This window comes from Indicator indicator, chromosome Z (genome assembly GCF_027791375.1).
Source record: "Indicator indicator isolate 239-I01 chromosome Z, UM_Iind_1.1, whole genome shotgun sequence".
In the NCBI taxonomy this organism is placed as follows: Eukaryota; Metazoa; Chordata; class Aves; order Piciformes; family Indicatoridae; genus Indicator; species Indicator indicator.
In genome coordinates this window covers 36,584,669-36,610,316 of record NC_072053.1, presented here as the reverse complement: position 1 = coordinate 36,610,316, position 25,648 = coordinate 36,584,669, and the positions used below count along the sequence as shown (strand labels likewise).

Below are 25,648 nucleotides of genomic sequence, written 5' to 3'. Positions count from 1 at the left end.
GCTTGGCAAGCTCCTGTGCCAGCTCCTGCAGCACACTTGGGTGAATCCCATCTGGCCCCATAGACTTGTGAGTGTTCAGGTGGCATAAGAGGTCATTAACTGCTTCCTCCTGGATTATGGGGATACTGCTCTCCATCCCTATCAGGAGGATGAATACCCTGAGGTTAAGAGGTCTATTAAAAACTGAGGAGAAGAAGGCATTAAGTATGTCATCCTTGATAGCATCTGATAAGGGTGAACATTTTCCTTAGCTATTTTTGTTGCTAACAGATTTGTAAAACCCTTTTTGTTATCCCTCATGGCAGCAGCCAGGTTGACTTCTAGCTGGACTTTTGTCTTTCTGATGTTCTCTATGCATGACGTAACTAGATCCCTGTACTCTTCTTCAGTTCTGCCCCTCTTTCTAAAGGTGGTAAACTCTTCTTTTTTCCTGAGCCCCTGCAAGAGCTCTCTGTTCAACCAGGCTGGTTGTCTTCCCCAGAAGTTCATTTTATAAAACATGGGGATAGCCTGCCCCTACACCTCTAAGACTTTTTTCTTGAAGAATCTCCAGCCTTCCTGGACCCCTTTTCCCTACAGGACTGTCTCACAAGGGACACTCTTAACCAGTGTCCTAAACAGTCCAAAGGCTGCCCTCAATAAGTCCATGGTAGTGGTTTACTAACCCCACTCCTTACTTCACCAAGAACTGAGAATTCTAGTATTTCATGGTCACTGAGCCCAGAACAGCTTCTGACTGCCATATCACCCACCTGCCCTTCTCTATTTGTAAACAACAGGTCTGAAATTGGTGAAAGCTTAACAGGTTTTTGGCTCTGCAGCTGACGATGTCATGTGTCTAATTCAATCGATAGCAATAGACTTAGTTTTCAGTTCTGACTTGCACATAAGCCTGTCCTGTGTGTTGATGTTTATAAACCTAATTTATACTGTCTTAAAAATATTTGGTCTACAAAATATCAAATGTTAGTGCATGCTGTGGCCTGTCATCCATTTTATTTGCAGTGGTGTGGTAGTTTTGCACTTTCATAAATACATAAACTATATTGCTGTAGTCTTCCTCTATGCTTATTGGATACATGAGGAGCAGAGGTGTTCATTAGCTAAAGAGGAAACATACTTCTGTCAGAAGAGTGGAATTACAGGATCAGGTTATGCATACTTTTTGTCTGCTCAACAGGACTTCACAGTACAGGTTTTACAGACATTATCTGCAAAAAGAAACACTGCTCTTCACCTTTGGGAAAATAAACAAGAAAATTGTGGAGAGTGATGCCACAACAATGATGAGCCAGAATAGCTCTACCTTTCTCACAGGCAACAGTGTAGCAGATTTCCCAAGCAGGTACATTATCATAACTCTAGGTATTCTAAGAAAAAGACCATCACCATGCTGATACTACATGGAGAGCAAATCATATTACACATTTATTTGTCTCCACCATCAAAATGTCTAGTGTTCCAGGAAATTTGAGTTCATTTTCATTATCAGGTGGTGTACTATGGGATCAACACCTCACACAGTTTCTAGCATTACACTCAACACAAGACAGAGTTGCTTCAAGAGAGTAGGAAGCCCATCATTTCTCTCAGTTTCTTCAGCTTCTTATTCTACTCATAGACCTACCAGCTGCAAGCAGTGGATGACAGTAAGAAATGAAGGTAAATTAACAGCACCCAAATATTATATTATCTGAAAGACCATGTGCGTGCTACTTTGAATGTTGCTATCATATTGCTTCTCCTTACAGAGAGAAGAAATCCTATCCATAGATAGAAGAAAAAAAAAGAAAGAAGAAAAAAGTTAATTTAAAAAATAATCTTAGCCCTACCACTGATGTAAATTCTTAGTTTTGGTACTAGTATAGTCCAAGGCTTACCACTGTATGCTGGATTGCTTTGGATTTGACTTAGCTTCTGTTAGGTGAATTCCCTCTTAGTACTGTTGTAGTCAACCTTTTCATCTCTTGTTTCTGCACAAGGGAACTTAATACCATTCATGCAGATCCTATCATGAAGTCCTGTGCTGAACAGAATTACACTTGCAGCAAACATTAAGTACTGTTGTATTAGCCAGAGAATAGTAAGCTTACAGCCTCTTCTAGCTAATACCTTCGCATGACTCCACAAGTATAAATATTTTTATAATATTAAAAGTATTCTTAAAAAATATTTTTCTAAAGTTTCCTCAGATTTCTGTTTAAAACAATCTTTCCATCACAGTAACCAATCAGCTCTGGAAGAGTAGACAATTAATTTTATAGGCTTTCAGTCAGGACAGAAAATCCTTTCAGACTTTCTGTCTGTTTCCTTAGTAACCACTTTGGTGCTTCACAGGGTCAACTATATTCTTCTAAAGACTATTCAATATTAATCTTGTATCACATGGCTGAACTCAGGAAGACTGGACTTAACGTTTTAAAATGTATTCTCCACTGATATTCTGGATGTGAGGATTTTTTAAAGTATTTTTTAAGTGAAAGCTCAGCACATGTCTCCAGGCATAAGGCAGTGCATAATAATATAGAAGTAGCTATTCTGCATGAGCTCCTTCAGATAGACACATTTATTCTATATTATGAGAACCTTTTTTGGCTTAGCTTAATCCAAATCACTCTTAGCCTAAAATAAGAGTTTACACAGAAAACTATTATCAACTAACAGCTATTTCCTCTGTGCATACAAGTTTGCTATATAGAAAGGACAAAAAGACACTATAAACAGACTGCATGGAAACTTGTAAGCTTTGATTTTAGCAATGGATTGGATTATTTATTAATTCCCATTGTTAAATACCAGGTTTACAAGTAGCAGGTTTTGTGACAAGAAGGTAGCCCATTAGAATTCTCTTTAAAAGAGAAAACAAAACCCCCCAATACACACACACACCCCCCCCACATACACACACACCACACCACACACACACACGCACACAAACCCCCAAACAACCACAAAATCATTACAAATATGTAGTAAATTGTAAATTATAGTAAAATTAAAGACTGGGAATTTTTTTTCTGAGCAGTAAAGTGACTGAAATTGTCTAACGATTCTGAAATTAGGGCAGAATTTTGGTTAGACAATTATTATTTGAAACTAGCTTCACATACGCTAGCAGTGAGAAGTTGTACTTCCCAAAGTACAGCTTGGAGGCTATGGCATCTAAGGGGTGCCATGTTCCTAATAGTACAGACCTGTTTTCTGGGTGGTTGTTGGGAGGGATTTGCATCAGTGTCCTCTTTCTCTTTTTAGTACACTGAGATTGCTGGAGAAGTGAGGAGAATATTCTGTTAAAAATCTCCTATTTGTGCTGTTTGCATTTGTCTTTTAAATGCCAGTTATTATACAGGTTCCTGATTAGAAAATACTTCCTAATCCAAGTTCCTGTTAATATCTGTTTTTAACATAATGAAAAGCAACAGGAGAGAGAAAAAGACCTAGCACCAAGTATATTCTAATGTGATGTTAAGGACACATTAGAGAAAAAAATACCGTAGGAAAAAGCAAGAATTGAAGCCTGCTTTGTGCATTCAAAGCCACTATTCTAGATACTAGATTTTGAATGAATTAGTAGCGCTACACATTGTAGCTGTTCCTTTTGTTTCCTTGTATGGCACATGCCAAGATATGTGTCATTTCAGACCTAATGGGACGTTTTGAGAAAGAAAATTGACATTAAAACCAAAGTTAAAAAAGTTACTTCTGGGCTTTCTGTCAGTGCTTGAGCAGAAGATGGCAGGGTTTGTGAAGAGATACGAATTTAAAATACAGTGTTTGGTGAGGGGTTGTGGGTTTTTTTTTTCTTAATATTACACATTGTTGTGATACCAGTGGATTCTGGCTAGCGCATCATATCTGAAGCTCAGAGAGAAATCAAAGATTACTAGCATTTGTGCAAGGTTCCTATCTTCAGTGAACTTTTGTCTTCTTAACATATATGGGTAAGAGTGTCAAATTTATTTCTAGTGTATTCTACTGATTGAGTGGGGTCAACCAGGCCATCTTATGTTTTGAATCATAGCTTTCACGGGTCTGCCTGGGACTTTGACTCTGATTTCCTTTCTACACAAGAAGACTTGCTTGAGGATAACAGACAGTAGAAAACTAAGAGGCAAAGGATACAGAAACAATTTTCTCTTTTTTTTCACTAATGTCCTTTGCTCTCAACATACTTTTTTTTTTTTTTTCCTTCTTTACTTCTTGACTCAGTTAAATTATTTTCCCCCCTGCTGAATGGTTCCCAGTGACAAAACATCCTGTAATGGAACATAAGGAGGGGTCTGCCTTGGAAGATGATTGTCTAAAGCATTCAGATGTCCCCACTAATTGGAGGAGTTCCCATTCATTTTTGGATTTTTGGCCTTTTGCTCTCCTTTCTAATGCAGAAAGATCACCAGGATTTAATTCTGGTCACACCTATGGAAAAGGAAACAGGCTTTTCTTTATTATGGATGCATGGCCTGCTTCTCTTCCTGCTTTTTCATGTTGCATCTCTCAACTTTTCTTTCTGGTGTCTTCCCATATTTGATGTTATTTTTGTCTAGTCTGGTTTCCTAATAAAATGAGACAAATGTAATCCCTGTGTCATAATTCCTGTATAGTAACTTCTGAAGCCCTAGTGAAATTCAAATAAGCATGAGAGCAGGCCAGAAGTCTCCAAGATAACCAGCACTTTCTTGACTTGTTGGACCTCAGCTTTCTTCTGGTCTAGCTGTGTAAGCATCACTATGGTGAGCCATTAACATGACTTGACTACACACCCTTTATTTTGACACTTTCCTGTACTAGAAGGAAACAAGGAGATTGACCCTGGCCAGAAAAATCTCTTATAAACCTTGTTATCAGTCTTTCCTAGTAACTGGTGGCACGCCTTTACACACCTACCTTGGTGACTCCATCTTGTAGACATTTCAGTACAATAATTTTTGAGTTGAGCTCCTTTAATAGCCTGTCCCCAAAACAGCCCTGAGATAGATATGGCAATTGCTTAAATAGAAGAGCTTACAAAACACATCCCATTTGCTTATTATTTTTCTTCAATATGCTGGTTTTGTTCTGTGCTGTACTACATACTTCTTTGCTATTTATTTAGCCGTTTCCAGCTTTTTATTTCAAGTGTGGATTATTTCCTGATCGATCAAGTACCCTCTTCCACTGTCCTTGCTAAACAAATATGTAGATATTATAAGTATACTGCATGTCTTACTTGTTGCTTCTTATGGTTCCTTTTGCTGTTTTGCTGGAGACTCTGCAGTAGTCATTTTGTCGCCTTCAAGAAGAATGGCTCGTAGTAACAGAAGGAAAGTTGGCTCAGGACACTGAGCCAGAGACTGGACAGCTGACTTAGGGAGGTGAGAGGAAAAGCCACACAACAAATTACTTTGGATGCACTGTTTGGAATCACTCATGTTCCCTATTCTCAATGCCTCTGAAAAATTGTTAAAAGACTGTGATGTGCATACCAAGTTACGTAGTCCATCAGAAAGGGAAACTAGTTTTCATATAGTCAGGCAAGACACAGTGACAAAATAAGATCATTAAAAGCCAAGGAATTAGTTTTTAATTTTCATATTTTAGACCAGGCTTAAGAAGCATGAGTTATTTTTCCATTAGCATATGTATAGTATAGAAAAAAAATTAGAGAATATGTATGTAATGCATATGTATTATGTATATACTTATGTAAATTATATATCTAAATTGCTAATTTTGACCTGAGATCTCCCCTGATAAATTCTGAGGCTAAGGGTAAGACACACTAGTTACTCAGCAAGTTTCTTTTGATTTTTCTTTTTTTACACACACGACGCCCTTCTTGCGTAGCTGGGGACTTCTATTCAGCGTTCAACCAAATCACGTAGAAATACAGCAGACGCCAACGCAGGTACCACGTTCCTTGCTCCTGAGTCTGCTTTCACACCCCTGCTTCTCCTCCGTGGGCGGCAGCCAGCCCACTGGCTGCCAGGCGCTGCGTGTGCGCGGCTGCAGCCGTCCTAAGAGGCCGTGCTCGGGCCAGCGCCGCTTCACCCCTCCTTTGGGGCGGCTGCTGAAGGTTTTCTCTGCTCTCGAGGGGACTGGGGGAGGCGGAGACATCCCTCTTCCCGCCGGCAGGGATTGAAGGGTCCGCGTTTTGTCACCCTCAGGCGTCTGGCGGCGTGGGACGCACCAGGGAAAGGCTGACGGCAGCGCCGGCAGGCCCAACGCGGCCGGAGGCGTGCCCGACGCAGGCGTGCCCGGCGCTAGGACCCAGGAGGACGGGAGGCGGCTCTCCAGGCCAGATTACAAATTCGCCGTGACTCAGTCAGGTCGGTGCGGAGCGCAGCGGGCGGCGGCGGGAGCAGGTCGGTTTTGTTCGAGTCCGTCTAGTGGCGGGGTTGGCAGGCCGGGCGGTGGGGTACTTAGTGGAGTGTGCGCTGTGCGGGGTGAGAGCTAGAGTGATCCGGGCGCCGCGATGTTCCCATCCTCCCTTCGGCCTTCCTTTCTCTCTGCCCTCCCGCCTACCTCGAGCCTGGGCCTTGCCGCGCCGCTAACGGGCCGCCTGTTGTCTGGTGTTTTCTAGCGAGACAAGATGGAGTATGAGTGGAAGCCTGACGAGCAGGGGCTCCAGCAGATACTGCAGCTGCTCAAGGAATCCCAGTCCCCGGACACCACCACGCAGAGAGCTGTGCAACAAGTATCCTTGGTTAAGGTCTGCGCCGCGCGGGCGGAGTGGGGCCGCGGCGGCCCGGGCGGGCGCGGGGAAGGCGGGCGGGGGGAGTGAGGCCTGCGCGGCAGTAGGCCGACACTGCGGCGGCCGAAGCCTGCTGGGCGAGCCGCCACAGCGCGGTGGGCCGAGCCTCCGCAGGAGCGGATGGCTGTGGCGCGGCGTTTGAACCACCGAGGCGGCTTGCGGGCCTCGGGGCCGCCTTCCGTCGCCGGAGGGCCTGGGCACCTGTTGCAGGCCCGGAGTCAAGAGTAATTTTGGGGTTGGTGGTGTTTTTTGTTTGTTTGTGTTGTTTTTATTTTTGGGGGTGTAGCTTTTTGTTGTTTTGTTTGTAGTTTTTGTTCTATTGGTGTGTTTTCTCTGTGTGGGTTTTTCTTGTAGTGGTTTTTTGTTTGGTTGGTTTTTATTTCCCCTTTTAAAGCTCAGCCTCTGGCGCGGCTGAGCTGATATCAGCCGCTTTCCCGGGTTCCCCCACACTGGGTCGCCACGTACGCCTAGCCCTCGACCGTGGCGGGCTAGGAGCGCGGGCCTCGCCCTAGCAGATCTCGTCCAGGGGGCCGCGAGTGTTTCGCGGCCTGCCAAACTGAGCAGGCAGTGTGGGGTACCTGCGGTCTCTGCGACAACGTGGGGGCGAGCAGGGGCTTCCTGTGGTAATTCGGCCCTGAGATTCGAGGTGAAACCCTTGGGTGGTGGGGGAGTGCCTCTGGTGGGGTCTCTGCTTCCACGCCCTCGTTAGCTTGCTGGTTCTGACACTGCGCACGTTGGTACGTAGTGAGAGTGTTTCAACTTGCCTGGAGGCCTGAGCCTGCTGTACTGCTCGTTACTCTCGTTAAAAGTAATAAGAAGGGGGAAATGTGTTATATGTGGCTTCGTGTGCTGTTTTGCTGTGCTTTTGGGGTTACTATTGGGTTTTTTACTCCCCTGAGGCACTTTTCATTGCAGTGATGAAATAAGAAGGCTGTAGGTAACAAAAGATTGAGAGTAAAATTTTAAATTAAGACTAATGGAAGCATAGGTCTTGAAAAATAAAGACCTTATTTACTGTCTGCTGCTCTGTCACACACTAAAACCTGTTGCTTCAGTAAGAAAATTATAAAAACTGTAGATTGTTCATACTCTGTGTATTGTGAGCTTATTTTCACAGATGGTTGAAGTGATGCAGTGATACATAACTCATTTGATAATCTTGGTATCCAGAAAGCTATAAATGCTGTGTGTGAAGGTGCAATTTTCCTCAGCAGTTTCTCTCTTCAGAAACTAGAACAACTCAATCAGTATCCAGATTTCAACAACTACTTGATTTTTGTTTTAACGAAGTTGAAGTCTGAAGGTAAGTTTTTTGAGTTATTTACTCTTTAATTATATACTTTTTCCCCCCTTTAAAAAAAAAAAAGTTAATTTGCTTAAAAGAAATGGAAAGCTGATATTTTCAGTCAGTTTGATTACTTTTGCTCCATAGTCATGTAGAAGTCATTTATCCTCTCTGGAGTCTCTGTAAGCAAAAATCTGATGACTTATTGGTGCTTGTAGTTTCAGCCTTGGAATAGATTCCATTATAAATGTCCTGTTAAATCCTCCAGAAATGTTGGAGCATCATACCTTTATCTGACTGCAGTGAAATGTTGAAATAACTTTGAGTTATGACTATATATGTTATAAAACGTGCTGCTAAATTTGGTTATGATAACGATATTCCTAGTAATTATACTTAAATATTTAGAAAATTGCATACTAGAGTTGACTGAAGATAATGTCTGTCAGAATCTGCATTCAGAAGTCTTGATTCTAGTAAAAGACAGTTAGAAATCAACTGGCTTTTGTGGACAAGAGTACAAACTACCCATGGCATATTATGTATTCTCTACCAGTTGGTAAATTCAGACAATCTCTTGGTGATGAACAGTGCATGTGAAAGACTCTTTCCAGTGTACTGCACCTGCTGATTTGTGAGGTCTTCAGTCATGAAAGACATTTTGTTTCAAGATCTGCTTTAGCACATCTGCTTTCTTTACATTTGTAATCAGTATGTTTGATTCTTCAACTTTTTTTCTGTCTTTTGTTTTTTTCCTTAGTGTTCTGCTTTCTCTGCCTTGTAGTATTTCACCTCAAGGTTTCTGGATGCTTGGTTGTTGGTTTGTTTTTTTCCCTTTGAATTAGGTTTTACTCATGTGTGACCCTGTAATGTTGGAAGATCTGTCAATAACATGTTATACAAAGTTTTAACTAGTGTTTAGGGTTTGGTGTCACCTTCAAGAGGAAGGAAACACAGAGAAGGAAGAAAATATATTTTAATATTTGAGGATATCCAAACATATCCCAATGTTCTGTATATTCTATATAGGAGGCTTCTTGGTCATCTGTAAGGCCTTGGAGGAATATCTCAAGTTTGAGAGCCTTAGAGACTTGAATCAGCCATCATATTAAAGTTTTGAGCAAGATGCCAGTGTAGATACACCTTGTGCTTTATACCATTAACAGAAAAAGGAGAGATGGGAGAGTGCAGTAGTGGAATCTGGAGTAGAAAATGTGATGAGAGAGTAGTATTTCACATTTCCCCTCCCCCATTTGTTTTCTATCATTGCCTTACTTGCTAATTTCTCCTTCATTCATCACTTGAACTTTAGGTTCTGCACACTAATGTGTGTTTAGAGTCAGAATCTCCTGCTGAATATGGCTAATGAGGATTTGCTTTGAAAAATCCAACTCAACAGCTTTTCATCGTTAGTTCTGCCCAAGTGAGGTAAAGAAACAATATATTAGAACTGTTACTCAGTAACTACAATACTCTTGCATCCTCCTTGTGACCCAACAAGCAAGTAATTGTTTTGATTACAACTATGAAAGTATTCTTTCCCTTCCCCTCTTGAGGAGAGTTCTGTTGGGCATTTCTTGTGCAGCCATGTCAAGTTTGTAGGCTAGGGGAAAGAAGCAGTGTGCTTTACAACCACAGACCAAATAAGATAAGAAGCAGCGTGCTTTACAACCGCAGACCAAATAAGATACTCATGCTTTTGGGAAGTAAACCATTTGTTACCGCCATACCACCCCAGCAGAAGAAGCTATGATAAGAAGCTTTCAACATCACTTATTTTTTATTCAATAAAAGTTAAGGTCTTTTGATAGTGCATGGGAGAAAGAGCTTGGTTTGATAGCAGATGTGACTGACCTTTGAATAATGTTTTGCCACTTCGAACTTCTTGGCTTGGCAGGTATAAAACCTTGCAGATAATCTAGTGGCCCGGCCCTGCCTTAGTTTTGGATTTGTGCTGTTTGATTTTTTTTTTTTTTTTTTTTTTCTCCTTGTGTCCCAAGCTGAGCTCAGCATCCTATAGACTTCTGTATTCTTTTAATGAGTTGTGTTCTGGATCATGTGCATGTTGTTGCTGCTTCCTGGATCACTTTCTCTATTTTATGTGTGATTTTAACTGAAACAGTCCAGTGCTGCAAGGAAGTATCAGCTTTGCCTTTGTTCCATTCTTTGGTTATCTGCAGCTTCCTTTCTTTGTTCCAGGTTATGCATTTAAATCCTCCTTTCCTTGTTAGTATGTTTGCTTCTGTAGCCTAAGTCTATTTCCTTGAAGGAAAACATGAGAAAGTATTGTCCTAATCTCAACCTCCTTGCTGTCTTGTTCAGCCCAGTTCTAGCCTCTAGTTAAGGCACATTGAGGCAGCTGTCCAAGAGCTCTTAAGTATGAGGCAGGTCAGAAGAAGAACCTCCAGGTGTCATAACACAGAGAATTTGTACTGTAAATGGAAGTTCTGAGTTTGTTTCAGATCTGATTGACCATAATAATGAAGTTCTTGGTTATCTGTACCAAAGCCTGCCTTTGCTTGCACCTTCTAAAAAAGAATGCGTATAAGGTCACAGGATCACAGGATGTTAATGGTTGGAAGGGACCTCTGGAGATCCTCAAGTCCAACCCCCCTCCCAGAGCATGACCGTATAATCCAGTGTAGGTTGCACAGGAATGCATCCAGATGGGTTTTGCAAGTCTCCAGAGAAGGAGATTCCACATCCTCTCTGGGAAGCCTGTTCCAGTGCTCTGTGACCCTTACAGTAAAGAAGTTCCTCCCTATGTTGAGGTGGAACTTCCTGTGCTGTAGTTTACATTTTTTTGTCCCTTGTCCTATCACAGGATGCAAGTGAGAAGAGGCTGTCCCTTCCTTCTTGACACCCAGCCCTCATCTATTTATATACATTTATTAGATCCCCTCTCAGTCTTCTCCTCTCCCGACTAAACAGCCCCAGGTCTCGCAGCCTTTCCTCATAAGGCACATGCTCCAGTCCCTTAATCATCCTTGTACCCCTTCGTTGGACTCTCCCAAGTAGATCCATGTCCCTCTTGAACCCCAAAGTGGGGGCAATATTCTAGGTGGGGCCTCACCAGGGCAGAGTAGATGGGAGGAGAACCTCCCTTGATCTGCTGGACACATTCTTAATGCACCTCAGGATACCATTAGACTTCTTGGCCACAAGGGCACATTGCTGTCCCATGGGTAATTTGTTGTCCACCAGGACTCCCAGGTCCTTCTCCACGTGGCTGTTCTCTAGCAGATCACCTCCTAACCTGTACTGGTGCAGTTTATTATTCCTTCCCAGGTGCAGGACTCTGCATTTATCCTTGTTGAACCTCCTTAGGTTCTTTTCCCAGCCCTCCCATCTGTCTGTTCTCACCGAATGGCCTTTTCCCCCTATCTAAAACAGACTGGAAAAATTGGCATCCTTCTCAATTCATCTGTCTTGTCTTTTTGTATGACAACTTCATCAATTACCTGTTATTTTCTTCTTACTATTTTTAACTTGAAATTACGCCATGCTTAATCTTGCACAGCATCCTGAATTTTGAGTGATGGGAAAATTTGGATTGTGCTAAATTAACAAAAGATTATGTGCATTTTCATTCACTAAGAATGCTCTCTAGTGTTCGTAAATCCAGTTTCTGAGTTTGGGAGCATTGGGTGTGATGTCATAATCCTGCAGTAGTATTTTTTGGGTGCAAAGTTGTATCAATATACTATGATAGGACATGGCCTATGTGCTTTAGCAAAAGACTACTATGTTGCTTTCTGGTAACATTCTCTTTCAACTTTAAAAAGAAAATAAATTGAGACTTTGTAATCTCTGCAGACTCTATTTCTGCTGTGTTTCTGCATGTTTGCCGTTCTTGGACTTGAGTTTTAGCACATATCAGTGAAAAAGGGAAGCTGTCTTTGTATGGGGTCAGAATTAATGTCACATTCTGCTTGGCCTGATATGGCCTGATGTCAAAGCTTACCACTTCTTAGGTAAAATTTGACATGCCTAATGCCTCTTTGTGTGATGAAAAAAGAATGGAACTACTGATATACCTAATTCTAGTGAAGACTCAGGTTGCACATCCTTATTCTCAAAACATATTTGTCCTTTGTACCTTATATTCTTCTAAGACAAGAGTCAGAGGACATGTCCAGTGGGCTCTTGGCAAGACTTACACTAATAGGTGTGGTAGCTTTGTACTGGCCTGAAATTGGCCTATAGTTACGTATCCTGCAGCTATACAAATCAGTTGTGATTCTGATACTGGATTGTGTTTTAGTGGCTGATTCTTCAACTCATCCTAATGTGGAAACTAGTCTTTTTTTCCTCACTAGTGTTATCTCAGTGAATTTATCGTGGCCTGCTGTAAAGCTATAGCAATCAAGGATCAGAATCCTTGAGATGATCATTCACCTTGAAGGTGAATGAGCTGGGATTGAGAACATTGCTTTTGTACTTTGTCTTAGGCTTTGAGGATGGTCTTCTATGTTTTATTTCTAAAATATTTTTGCATTTCCATAAACTAGTTGAAGATAGTGGAGTGTTTTTGCAACTCCTGATCTCATTGATGTGGTAACTTAGTCATTCAGAGCACTTTACTTTATCATTGAACATTACTGTGGGGGAAGGTCCTGTCCTCACTTACTGTTGTTGAAAGGCCTTTGGTCTTTTTCATGTTCAGCTTCATTGTGCGATGTCAGATGCTACTTTGACAGCTACCAGTTTCAGAAAGGTGTCTTTGATCAGGATTAATCCAGAAAAGCAGATGCCCCTTTACCTCTTCTCTCCCCCCATGCCGTAGTCCAGGAGTTAATCTGATTGCATTACAATTCAGAAGTCCAAGTCAGATTAATTTACCGTTACAGTTTAAACTGCTGCATAACGTATGTAGTGTCCTACTCTAACAGCAAAGTACTTTTTTCCTTAAGTTCAGATACATTAAGAATTGCAGAAGGAGATTAGCCTGACTGAGTTTTAGTAGTCAATGTGTAAAGTAATTGAAATGTGTAAATATCTTAGAGGAAACCAAGTTAAGAGATGTGAATTTTTGTCAGATCAACAAAAAAATTACTTTTTTCTGTGTATAGTGGCTAATTCATCTTTTCCATACCTTTAAATAGTAATGCAAATTTTGAAGAAAAGGTTTCTAAGTAGTGTGTGCCACATTTAAGTAACTTATTACTTAAGAAGTAAAATAAGTAATTAACTAATTAAGTAACTTCTAATTAAGTAACTTCTAGAAGTTACTTAATTAGTTAATTACTTATTTTAGAGTATTGACAGAAATGTCTAAGTTACCCAGTTGATTGTTACATGATTCAGTGCTGGAACTGAATCATAGTTACAGAACTCCTTATTCTGAGCATCTGGAATCAGTATAGGTTCTCCATTATTATCTCTTTCCCTGTCCCTGAAGCCCATAAAAGGAAAGCTTTAAAAAAAGAACAGTGTCTGTAAATAACAAGTTTCTTGATCATAGAGAAGATTTCTGAAGAGTTACCAAGCATGAATCCTGCCCCAACACACACAACTGTCTTTGAGGAGTTACCTCAAAAGAGTCTGAGGCTGCTACCTGGTAATTCACTTTTGTCCAGAAGAAATAGAAGTACTCCTGGAGATGCCTATGAGGGATCCTGGGAAGCTAAGAGGAATGTAACTACCTGTAACATTGGTAAAACTCAGGTAGCTCCTTTGGAGTAGTCTAGGGCTCCTACCTACGAATTTATCTATCTCCAGAGGAGGCTTGCGCACTCCAGAAAATGCTTAAGAAAGTACCTAGGGACTTGCGGGGTGTGGATCTTCCCCCAGCATACATAATGCTCTTCAGGTAGATACCTTAGAATAGTCTGGTGCAGCTACAAGGGAGGAGGCCAACACACTTGCAGAGATACTTATTTCCAGGCTCCTGCAAGGAAGCCATTAAAGGAGTTCTGTGTATGTTGAAGGGAGGGCTGTGCTTGGTACCTTCCTGTCAGTCCTCCCAGGAAGCTTTGAGTGTTTTGGCCTATTGACTAGCCTAGTGGCTTCATGTACTTAATCACATTGGTTTAGGTTCTTCAAAAGTGCTCTTAACTGTGTTTTGGAGTTGAGCCTTGTAATATATTTTCTCTCAGGTAGCTTGTGGAGAGAAAGAACAGAAGTTTTCAGTCCTTCCATTTATTCTTAAAGTTATCAAACTTCTGGTTTTGTTTGCTGTGACTTTTTCTGAAATTCGGGTAGCCTTAAGTAAGGTCTGGTTTACCCTCTCAATAAATGTGACTTTTTTAGGGTGAATTGGAGATATTTAGCTATCTATTTGAAGTCTTTCTTTAATGCATTTTACAAGCTAAATGTATTCTACTGCATGTTTGGGGCTTTTTTTGCATTTTTCTAAGTCAAACTATCCTACTCAGTAATGTTTGGTTATTCCTCTTGTCAAATCTAAGTGTACTTGAAATGCCAGGATCAAGGATCCCTATCCCTTTTCTATAGAAAGGGAAAGTGTTGCTGGTGTGATTTCTAAAGGCGTTTTGTCCACCAATCAGTACTTGATTCAGTGCAGTTCTGAGGTGCCTACTATCTGAAAAAAATGGGGTCCCCTATTCATAGGACTACATGCAAGTGTCAGATTTAGGCTGTAAAGGCTTGTAAGAAGCAATGTCACCATGTCTTTCTAGATCTTAAGAAAGCAGACTTGCTGTGAGGCATAGAGATGATATAACAGTTTTTGGCATGTTTGTTACCTTGCATTGCTGGGGCAGGTGCAGTTTGTTAGCTCACCACTTTCATCAAGCCAAATCTCACCTTATAAAGGAATGCCAGTTACCGTTTTTACATGCAAGTAACAATGCATTTCCTTTCATGCTAAAAGGGAGTGGAACCCAGAACAAAACCAAGTATTTTTCAATACCATAAATAATAATGTGTTTGGGCCAACTCTAGAATTGTCTGGGTTTGCTATAAGCAATTGAAGGAATCATAGAATGGCTTAGGTTGGAAGGCACCTTAGAGAATGTACTCCAACCTCCCCACCATGGTCAGGAGCAGCTCTCAGCTAGACTTGGTTGTCCAAGGCCTCATCCAGCCTGGCCTGAAACACCAGCAAGGGGCATCCACAATCATTCTGGGCAACAACCTATTTGAGTCTCGCCACTCTGAAAAAATTCTTCCTAAGATCTAGTCTAAACCTACTCTCCCTCAGCTTGAAACCATGTCCTATTGCTAGACACCCTTATGAGAAGTCCATCTCCGGTTTTCCTGTAGGATCCCTTCAGGTATTGGAAGGCAGCCTTAAGGTCCACCGAGAGTCACCTCCAGGCTAAACAATCTCAGCTCTTTCAGGCTATCCTCACATTAGAGGTGCTCCAGCCCTTGCATCATCTTTGTAGCCCTCCTCTGGGACTTGCTCCAGCAATTTCATGTTGTTCTTATGATGGGACACCAGAACTGGATGCAGTATTCAAGATGGGGTCTCATGAGAACAGAGTAAAGGGGAAGAATCACCTCTCTTAACCTGCTGACCACATTGCCCTTGATGCAGCCCAGGATATGATTTGTCTTCTGAGCTGCATGAGTGCATTGCCTGGTGGTGTTGATTGATGAGAAGCTCAGCATCAACAAGTCTTTTCCTTCAGGGCTACTCTCAACCCACTCTGCACCCAGCCTGTGTTTGTGCCTGAAATTGGCCTGACCTTGCATTTCAATTTGTTGAACCTCATGCAGTTGGCACTGGCCCATTTCTAAAGCCTGTCAAGATCCTTCTGGGTAGCATCCCTTCCATCAAGTGAGTCCACTGCACTACACAGCTTGGTGTTGTTGGCAAACCCGCTGAGAGTGCACTTGGTGCCACTGTTTATCAGTGACAAAGACAAGCACAGGATCCAGCACAGATTCTTGAGGAGCTGCTTGTTACTGGTCTCTACTTGGACATCAAGCATATCTTGATCCTACAGTTTGGTGCTGATGTCCCTAACTGGCTAAGCATTACTAGTGCTTTTGCAAAGCATTTTCAACCCCTTCCTTCTCCTTCTATAGTGACATATTTCTCCATTCTTCAGAACTACATAAAGATTTTGCTGTGACTTCTGCTTTCAAAAGATACTGAGGAACAGCAGTGTCTTGACAGTCATAAGTACCAGTAATGACTCTAGTCTGCTTTCAGCACAGTATAGGCAGCTTATAACAGCTTAGCCCTGCAGCACTGAACTGGACAACACCATTCCTTCCAAATGTGGTTGTTTGCTTCTGAAGTGGAATACCCTGGCTGTTAAAGCAAATGCAGATTGAACGGTATAACATTTGGGGGGGGGGAGGTGTCTCCAAGGAAAAAGTATTAACTTTAAAAAATAATGGTTTTTTATAAATGAGATCTACTACTGAACAGAGGTAATTTTGACTGACAAGCTTTGTCTTAGGTGCTCGAATTATTCCAAAATGGCAAGCACTCACAGTTTCCCCTGATTTTCCTCCCTCCCCAAAGGAAGAAGGCTGATAAAATTGTGGGTAGAAACTGAAAACAGACTGCAGATGGTTTTCAAATGTCTTGGAAGAGAAGGACCAGCATGGCCACACATCAAAGCTGCTTCAATATAATCTCATTTTCACAAGTATTCTGAGTAGCAGAGGATCAGTCACTTTGTTCCTAGTATAAGAGTGCTTGTCTAGCTAGATACTAGTAAAAAAAAAAGTTTATAAAATAAGAGGAAGTTGTATGCAGGGATATTAAACTAAAAAGTACTTGTCATCCACCCCTTGACCCCAATAAATAAACACCAAAGAGTTTATGTTGCTTTTTAGATACTCTCAAACTACACCAATGTCCTGCTTTTGTTACATAGCTTGGGATCTTGTAATGAGCATAGCATTATCACACTGAGTCTCCATTTCTTAAGGATTATTCTACTCTTGATAGAATTCAAGTGCTAATTTAACTGCAGGATCAGGAGGTGACACACAAAATTATGTTAGAGTGGGGAAAAATGCTGAGATGGTTGATTTGTGGGGATATGATAGTGAAACCGAAAGTAGAGTGAAACCAGAGGCTTAGTTCTTTACACTTCCGTTTTTGCAAGACTGCATAGATGTACTAATTTTGGCATTCTGGTATGACCTATGGTCATTATTTGTTAGCATGCAGAAACTTCTCTAACTAAACAATAAGCCAATTATTTGTCAGCAGATGTGTCGATGTGAGCTGAAATTCCCCCCCCACCAACAATAACCAGGCTAGCTCAGTCTGGAAGCAAATGAAAAGCTGTATTTACAAGCAGAGTCTAAAATCTACAATGAAATGCAATGAATATGTACAAATATACAAAATTCACAACATTCATAAATATATACAATCAACAGAAAAAGCACAACCGATCTCCCTTTGCTTCCCCCCAAGGGGACCCTCCCAAAGGGGCCTCTCTCTCCCAGGAGCTTCCCCCCCAGACCCCCCTGGACAGAGAAGCAGAGTTTAGTTAGAGCAGAAAGTTGTTAACTTAGCTGCCAAGGTCAGTATGTGTTATCTTCAGCCAGAAGAGAAGAAGAAAACAGCAGCCAGACAGCCCAGCAACTGCCCCCACTGCAGAACGCAGAATGTGCAGAGTGCCCACTTTGTTTTGGGTAATAGCTCTTAAACATTTCTATCTATCCAATGGAAGTGTTTAGAACAATCGTTATTTTGCTTTCTTACACCCAATAGTGACTTATTTACATTCTTTCACTTTCTCTGTTCTGAACTTTGCAAGGAAAAATTAAAAAGACAGTTTCAAACCATCACAGCAGATCAACGCCCTTCCCGCACTGTCCACAGCTCAGTTCTATTTATGACACCATCTTTAGAAGCATAGCTGTTGCCACTAATTATTCAATCAATATGCAACACTCAGCATCAGTGCAACATTTGCAGCTTTGTTTTGGTGTCTTACAGAGGTTCCTAAACTTAGGCTGTTGTGTCAGATTATTTTCCATGACTTGCATGAGTCAATCAAGCGCTGATTAATTTCAGGCTAACAACTATGTTTCAAGGTCACTTGTATTCACATGCAGTGCATGTTTTGAAACATCATTAGTCCTGCTTCTGACACAGGAGTAAACTACAACATTTTTAACCGGAATTCTTATGGTTACTCAAAAGTCCAACATCAAAAAAAATAGGGTCTTTTTCTGCTGGTAAGTGCCCAAAGGTGTCCACACTGTAGTTTTTATACATTCGGACAGAAGCTATTCATAGAATAATAGAATTGTTTAGGTTGGAAGAGACCTTTAAGATCATTAAGTCCAGCCTTCAACCTAAGACCACTATGGCCATTAAACAATATTCTGAAGCATCATCTTGCACTTGACCAGCATAGAGGCAAGAAACTTAGTTTAATTTATGACCAGTTGCAATAGAATGACTTAGTTGCAATAAAATCACAGGAACAAAGAATTGTCAGGGTTGGAAGGGACCTCAAGGATCATCTAGTTCCATCCCCCCTGCCATAAGCAGGGGGAGACCTTTCACTAGATCAGGTTGCCTAGAGGCACATCCAGCCTAGCTTTAAAAACATCTAGGGAATAGCACATCCCATTCTTCCTAACAATAACAAAACTGTCAGCCACTTTTTTGCGCAGCCAGAGAGAGAGGGAAGCAAGACTATGGTCTTTTTTGATGGCTGAAGCATATAGCTGACAGAATTTATCACAGAACCTACGAACATTGAGTGTCTTACTGAGCTTGTAGGCCATCTGTCTGTAATTGTGGTGATACAGCAAGAACCCCATCCAGACCTATATTACTGTCTTCTGATAGCATAGCTGTTAAGGTGATGAAAACTCAGCATTCCATAAACAGCTTTGTGCAGTCAGAATTTTTCTTTTCTCAAACTAAGGTTTTCACTGTGGCATGGTATGGGTTTGGGTGTGTTTTTGTTTTTTAAATGCCTGAGGATCACATTTTTTGCTGCTTAAGTGATTGGTGTTTAGCATTAAGACCATCTTTGTGATTTCTGCCTGTCACCTCTTGGTATGGTTATAATTTTTTGTTACTGTTCTTTTTTGTGGCTTTGTTAATTGTTTTTTCATTTGTCAGAAATGTGACTTTCACAATGAATCCCGTGGAATCTTTGTTGCAGTGCCGTGGGATAGGCACTTACTATGAAGATTTAAGATATTTTGTGCCGCTGTATGCCTTAGAATATAAAGAAAAAAATAATGGTCAAGTTTCACTTTAATGTGACCTTGATTTTTATCTAAGCCACCTAGCTAACCTGACTATTTCTGTCAGAATTTACTGGTATCTGTCTCTGCTTCATTATGAATTCTTGCTCAGAGGAACTTCAAACATTATTATTTCTTGAAAAATCAGGGCTTCATACAAAATATTTCAAATAAAATGCTAGTTAAAATTAGCTTCCTGTGCTGATTAGAGTTGCTGTGAATTGTAAATATAAAATTTCTTACACTATAAGTAATCCTTTCTATGTGGAACATCTAGATCTCGCTTGCAACATACTTCACAAGTAATATCTAGCTACTCATGCCCTTGTTTGAAGAACCAAGCATGAGTTTGCTCCAATGTAAATGAAAAATCTTCCTTCTTGTCCCAGAAATAGAGAAATTTGCTGGCAAAGAGGGCTCAGTGAAGAGAATTTGGAGCTGTTGCCTCAACTTAAGTTCTTACTCAGTTCAGGTCACTTCTGGCCACTATTTTCTTACGGTTCACGCTGACTAACACTTGTTACCATTGTTCAAACACACTTCCTTTCTTATCCATCTAATTATTAATTTAATAGATCAATAAAACCACTGCTATCTGAAAGGATTACAATACCATGTTTTGTAGAAAAATTGAACAGTGTATTTCTGCAGGAGTAGGGGATGGAGGATTTACTAGATAGTCCCTATATCTTTTCTGTATCTTACTATGGTGAAAGCAGGTTTGTCATCAGTATCTCAAAGTATTAGTGTGGCAACTAGCCTGTCAGTATAATCAGAATGTCTGTTTTTGGCCAATTTTCTTCGAGTCTCCTATATTGTGTGACTTCAGATCTATTCCTGGCCAGTATCTCTATACAAAACTTTCTCTTGAAATGTAGAATCTGTAGTACCAGTATTCTTTTTTTTTTTTTTTTTTTTCAAGAAGGTTGGAAGAGACCTCAAGGATCATCGAGTCCAACCTGTCACCCTACACCTCATGCCTATCTAAACCATGGCACCAAGTGCCACGTCCAATCCCCTCCTGAACACCTCCAGGGATGGTGACTCCACCACCTCCCTGGGCAGCACATTCCAATGGCCAACCACTGTCTCTGTGAAGAACTTTCTCCTCACCTCCAGCCTAAACCTCCCCTGGCGCAGCTTGAGACTGTGTCCCAGGCTGGTTGCCTGGGAGAAGAGACCAACCCCCTCCAGGCTACAACCTCCCTTCAGGTAGTTGTAGACAGCAATGAGGTCTCCCCTGAGCCTTCTCTTCTCCAGGCTAAACAGTCCCAGCTCCGTCAGCCTCTCCTCACAGGGCTTGTGCTCAAGGCCTCTCACCAGCCTCCTTGCCCTTCTCTGGACATGCTCCAGCAATTCAACATCTTTCCTAAACTGAGGGGCCCAGAACTGGACCCAGTACTCAAGGTGTGGCCTAACCAGTGCTGTGTAATATTGAATAGATAGAAACAGCAAGCTCTGAATCTGAAATGCTTTGGTATGTGAAGTGATGGGTGTAGTTGTAAGGAGAGAGAAGGGAATGAAGATTCATATGTCTGTGTAAGCTTTCCTTTTCTCGCATTATTCTGGAAATTTGCCTTATTCCTGAGCTTCCCGAAGGCTGACTGTAAATATTTTCTCTTGCAGATGAACCGACACGTTCCTTGAGTGGTCTTATCTTGAAGAATAATGTAAAAGCACATTTCCACAACTTTCCAAGTGGGGTAGCTGACTTCATTAAAAGTGAATGTCTGAACAATATTGGTGATTCCTCCCCCTTAATCAGAGCTACAGTGGGTAAGTTTGCTTTATTGTGGTCTTGTGTATATTGAAAATGCTACTAATGTAAAAAAATTACTAAATTCCTAAAACTGGTTGCTTCTGTAATTGTCATAGCTTCATGTTTTAATGTCAGTATTTATCTTCATTGTGAATATACAAAAGTCATACTTAATGTTGGCTTCCTATTCAGTTAGAAATGATTTAGCAATTTGGTTCATATCTCTTGAAATGTAACAGAACATAAGTTTATTTGAATATACTAAAATTGATCTTGCTGGCAATTTCTATACCAAAAAAACCCAGGAACAAGGTAAAGGTCAGACTTCAGAACTATTTCAGTACTCTGTCTGCATCAATGAAACACTTCTGCACCCCACACCGCATATGCACGCACATGCACATCCCTTCGGGGAATCATCATACCATGCATAATAAATTCACATAATGAACTTCTAATTTAAAACACCTTCTGCCAAAAAACAGCAGATAAAATGTGGTGTGCAGATCATAGAATTACAGAGTGGCTTGGATTGGAAGGGGCCTCAAAAATACCTAGTTCCAATGAGAAAGTTTTTTTTATGTTGATTTCTGATTTTGTAGATATATTATTTTAGTACACATCTTTCATAAAGTTTGCATTATTTTTACCTAGCTTTTCTGTCTGCTCTTTGAGAATATGATTTCCTCCAATTATCACAGTTGTAGTAATTTTCCTTGTTCACTCAAAAAAAAAAAATATGTATTTGAATACCATAAAGACAATGGGAGTGGATGTCAGTTCAAAAAGTAATTCAGCTTGTACCAGCTGAATACTCTTACAAAATAATCTAAGAGTTACTTCCGTTCTTTTGTAGGATTCCCTCTCTAGACATCTGGGTTCTGAACTAGAGAAAAACGTTCATCCTTAGCTTTTTTCCCTGCTGTCTTCTCACTTGTGAAGCCACTTTACTATGAATTTTATTAATGTTCCACTTTCTTTATGGCAGTAGAAGAAAGTCCTTGGTTGCCAGGTACTTTTGTGATTCCAGTTTGTGGAAGAGTCATGCTTTCTTGTTTGGTTATAGCAATTGTCAGTGGAATACAATGGAACTGACTGAAGAATACATTCCAGCTGATTTGGGTTGTTGTTTGGTAGTGATGGTTTGTCAGGCATAGTTTTTCTTGGCAGAAGGAATGGTTTGTTTTCAAGCAGTTATTCTTTGACTTCTCAAAAAAGGGCTGTGGATTAGTAAATTAATTACTGTTCAGCTTTAAGTGATCTCTGCAGAGATTATTCTAGCATGTATGAACTCTAAAGATGAGTAGCAACTAATGAACTGTATGCTCATGTAAGAGGTGCTATTTAGCACATGCTTTATACCTCTGTTTGAAGTAATTAAATGCTGGATCTTTGTAGCCTTTTGTCTTAACAGTGAGGTTGGACTGCCTTGTTAGCATATGGGCAAAGGTTGGGTATGTTAAGGAACCACAAATTTACCAGGAAATAAAGCCATCTATTTATGGAGTGTCTATAACTCTTCTTAAGTCTTAAGACTCTAGTCCAGGCAGGATGTTAGTATAGCTCCTGTTTAAATGCAAGCAGGGAGAATATTTGGGTGTTTAGTGGTAGGAGTGGAGAGCCTCATTGCAGAAGGAATGAGAAAGTTAAAGATTGCCTTAGGAGCAGGAATTTTGTTAGAAGTTAAGGGTTTTAGTATTAAGGAGTTCAGAAATCAACTTTAGGAGCTACAGAGGCAGCTACAGAATTGATGGTGAAAACGAGTTGCATTTAATTGAAACAGTGATGTAAGAGATGATGTCATGACAACCATGCTTATTTTTCTAACAATTTCTGAGTTCTGAGAGAATGGGAGTCAGTTTTCTCATATATTTACTGCTCTATTAGCCCAATTTGTAAGATTTAACATTTGTGAAATGAAATATTAACAGATTCTGTAATACTGTTTTGAATTTCATTACAATTAAAGACCATCTTTGTAAAGACTTCCAGTTCCCAATTTCGTACCTTACAGCTTAGTATGCTAGTCAGAAGGAAGGGCCTTAATTTTTACTGTCAGCTCTAGCCAAATGTGTCAAAGAGCTGCAAGCTGCTGAATTCATTATTTCTTTACTTTGATTGTTGTTCTTATGCCTACGTTTCTGTCCAAAGTGTTGCAGAGAAAGCCAAAAAGGCTAATCTCTGCTGTCTTCTGTTCTCTGCTGGCCAAAGCAAGCAACATGCGGATGGGAAGAAGTTCACATTTGAAAGAAGATGAAGCTTGCTAGAAGCCCTCAAAGCTTCCTTTTATTATGAACATAGTGCCTAAACCTTAATTTTTGTGTAATTGTTTCCTTATTGTTCTTAAGCTTTTGCAGAACGTCAGATGCTATAGCTTTTGCTTTATGGTTTTGATAGTCTGACACTACTGTTCTATTTGATTTTGTCCACACCAAAGTGTGTCTTTATAATGTAAAAAACACTAGTGCAGCATTAAATGCCTTCTCTGCAGACCTGCACACAATGTTCATAATGAGTTGTGTAGTCAGAACTTCTTATATCCTTGTTGCAAGGGGCAGTGGCCTCACATAATTTCTTGCTGATCTATCTGAAAGTATTTCCTCTTAGGTTATCCTGTTGCTCTGTGGGATAAGCCTTTTGGAAGAATGCCTGAAGTACTTTTGAAATAGTCTTTCCTTTAGCTGTGAAGGTTCACGTTTGTTAAAAGTATAGCCAGACCATTCTGAAACCACTTCTAGGACCTTGGAAAGATCTTCAACCAACTCTTACTCTAAACTACCTACTCCTTTGAGACTTTCTGCTTTTGTCCCATGTTTAGTCAGAGTAGTTCCAGGAATTTCATTCTTATATTTGTTTCTGAACCTTTGACATTTTCAACAGTAAGGCAGGAGGACTTCAGGATAACTGGCCTCCTGAGCTGGTTGATGGGGTCAAGGAGCAGTGTTGTACTCTTGAAATCCATATGGAATTAGTTCGAGACTTGTTGAGTCACTTGGATATTCACAAGTCCATGGGACCTGATGGGATCCATCGTAGGGTGCTGAAAGAGCTGGCAGATGAGCTAGCCAAGCCTCTCTCCATCATCTTCCACCAGTCCTGGCTCACTGGAGAGGTCCCAGAAGACTGGAAACTGGCCAATGTGACGCCCATCCACAAGAAGGGACGAACAGAAGAACCTGGGAACTACAGGCCTGTCAGCCTGACCTCAGTGCCAGGGAAAATCATGGAGCAGATTGTCTTGGGGGCAATCACTGCGCACCTGAAGGATAGCCAAGGAATCAGGCCCAGCCAACATGGATTTAGGAAGGGCAGGTCCTGCCTCACCAACCTGATCTCTTTCTATGATCAGGTAACCAGCCTGGTGGACGTGGGAAAGGCTGTGGATGTAGTCTCCCTGGACTTCAGCAAGGCCTTTGACACTGTCCCCCACAGCAAACTCCTGGCCAAGCTGTCAGCCTGTGGCTTGGACAGCAGCACTCTGTGCTGGGTTAGGAACTGGCTGGATGGCTGAGCCCAGAGAGTGGTGGTGAATGGTGCCACATCCAGCTGGCAGCCTGTCACTAGTGGTGTCCCCCAGGGATCAGTGCTGGGCCCCATCCTGTTCAATATCTTTATTGATGATCTGGATGAGGGGATTGAGTCAGTCATCAGTAAATTTGCAGATGACACCCAGCTGGGAGCAGGTGTTGATCTGTTAGAAGGTAGAAGGGCTCTGCAGAGGGACCTTGACAGGCTGGACAGATGGGCAGAGTCCAACAGGATGGCATTCAACAAATCCAAGTGCCAGGTGCTCCACTTTGGCCACAACAACCCCATGCAGAGCTACAGGCTGGGATCAGAGTGGCTGGAGAGCAGCCAGGCAGAAAGGGACCTGGGAGTGCTGGTTGATAGCAGGCTGAGCATGAGCCAGCAGTGTGCCCAGGTGGCCAAGAGAGCCAATGGCATCCTGACCTGTATCAGGCATAGTGTAGCCAGCAGGAGCAGGGAGGTCATTGTACCCTTGTACACAGCACTGGTTAGGCCACACCTTGAGTACTGGGTCCAGTTCTGGGCCCCTCAGTTTAGGAAAGATGTTGAATTGCTGGAGCATGTCCAGAGAAGGGCAACGAGGCTGGTGAGAGGCCTTGAGCACAAGCCCTGTGAGGAGAGGCTGAGGGAGCTGGGACTGTTTAGCCTGGAGAAGAGAAGGCTCAGGGGAGACCTTATTGCTGTCTACAACTACCTGAAGGGAGGTTGTAGCCAGGAGGGGGTTGGTCTCTTCTCCCAGGCAACCAGCACCAGAACAAGAGGACACAGTCTTAAGCTGTGCCAGGGGAGGTTTAGGCTGGAGGTGAGGAGAAAGTTCTTCAGAGAGTGGTTGGCCATTGGAATAGGCTGCCCAGGGAGGTGGTGGAAGTGTTCATCCCTGGAGGTGTTCAAGAGGGGATTGGACGTGGCACTTGGTGCCATGGTTTAGATAGTCATGAGGTGTAGGGTGACAGGTTGGACTCGATGATCCTTGAGGTCCTTCCAGCCTTCCTGATTCTATGATTCTACAACATGTGCAAACAAATCTGTACTGGATCAAAGTTAGGGAGACAGTTTTACAATTTAAGGACTTTCTTGCTAGGAGGCAAGAACATTCATTTGTTTATTTGTTTTGTGAAGTTCAGGTTTGTTGGTTTGTTTTGTTTTACTTTTATTTTTAAGTGGATCATTAATATCCAGCAAAGCTTAAATAAGT

The 25,648-nt window shown here is 41.5% G+C and overlaps 1 protein-coding gene across 1 annotated transcript in view; it reads left to right on the top strand.

The window, feature by feature from the left end:
• The first annotated feature begins 6,302 nt into the window (after positions 1–6,302).
• Positions 6,303–25,648, top strand: part of TNPO1 (transportin 1) — a 56,244-nt gene continuing 36,898 nt past the window's right edge. Inside the window, exons 1-4 of the mRNA XM_054398050.1 lie at positions 6,303–6,341; positions 6,560–6,673; positions 7,958–8,033; positions 20,793–20,942. Coding sequence (XP_054254025.1) covers positions 6,569–6,673; positions 7,958–8,033; positions 20,793–20,942 — 331 coding nt within the window. The 5' untranslated portion in view covers positions 6,303–6,341; positions 6,560–6,568. The remainder of the gene's footprint in view (positions 6,342–6,559; positions 6,674–7,957; positions 8,034–20,792; positions 20,943–25,648) is intronic.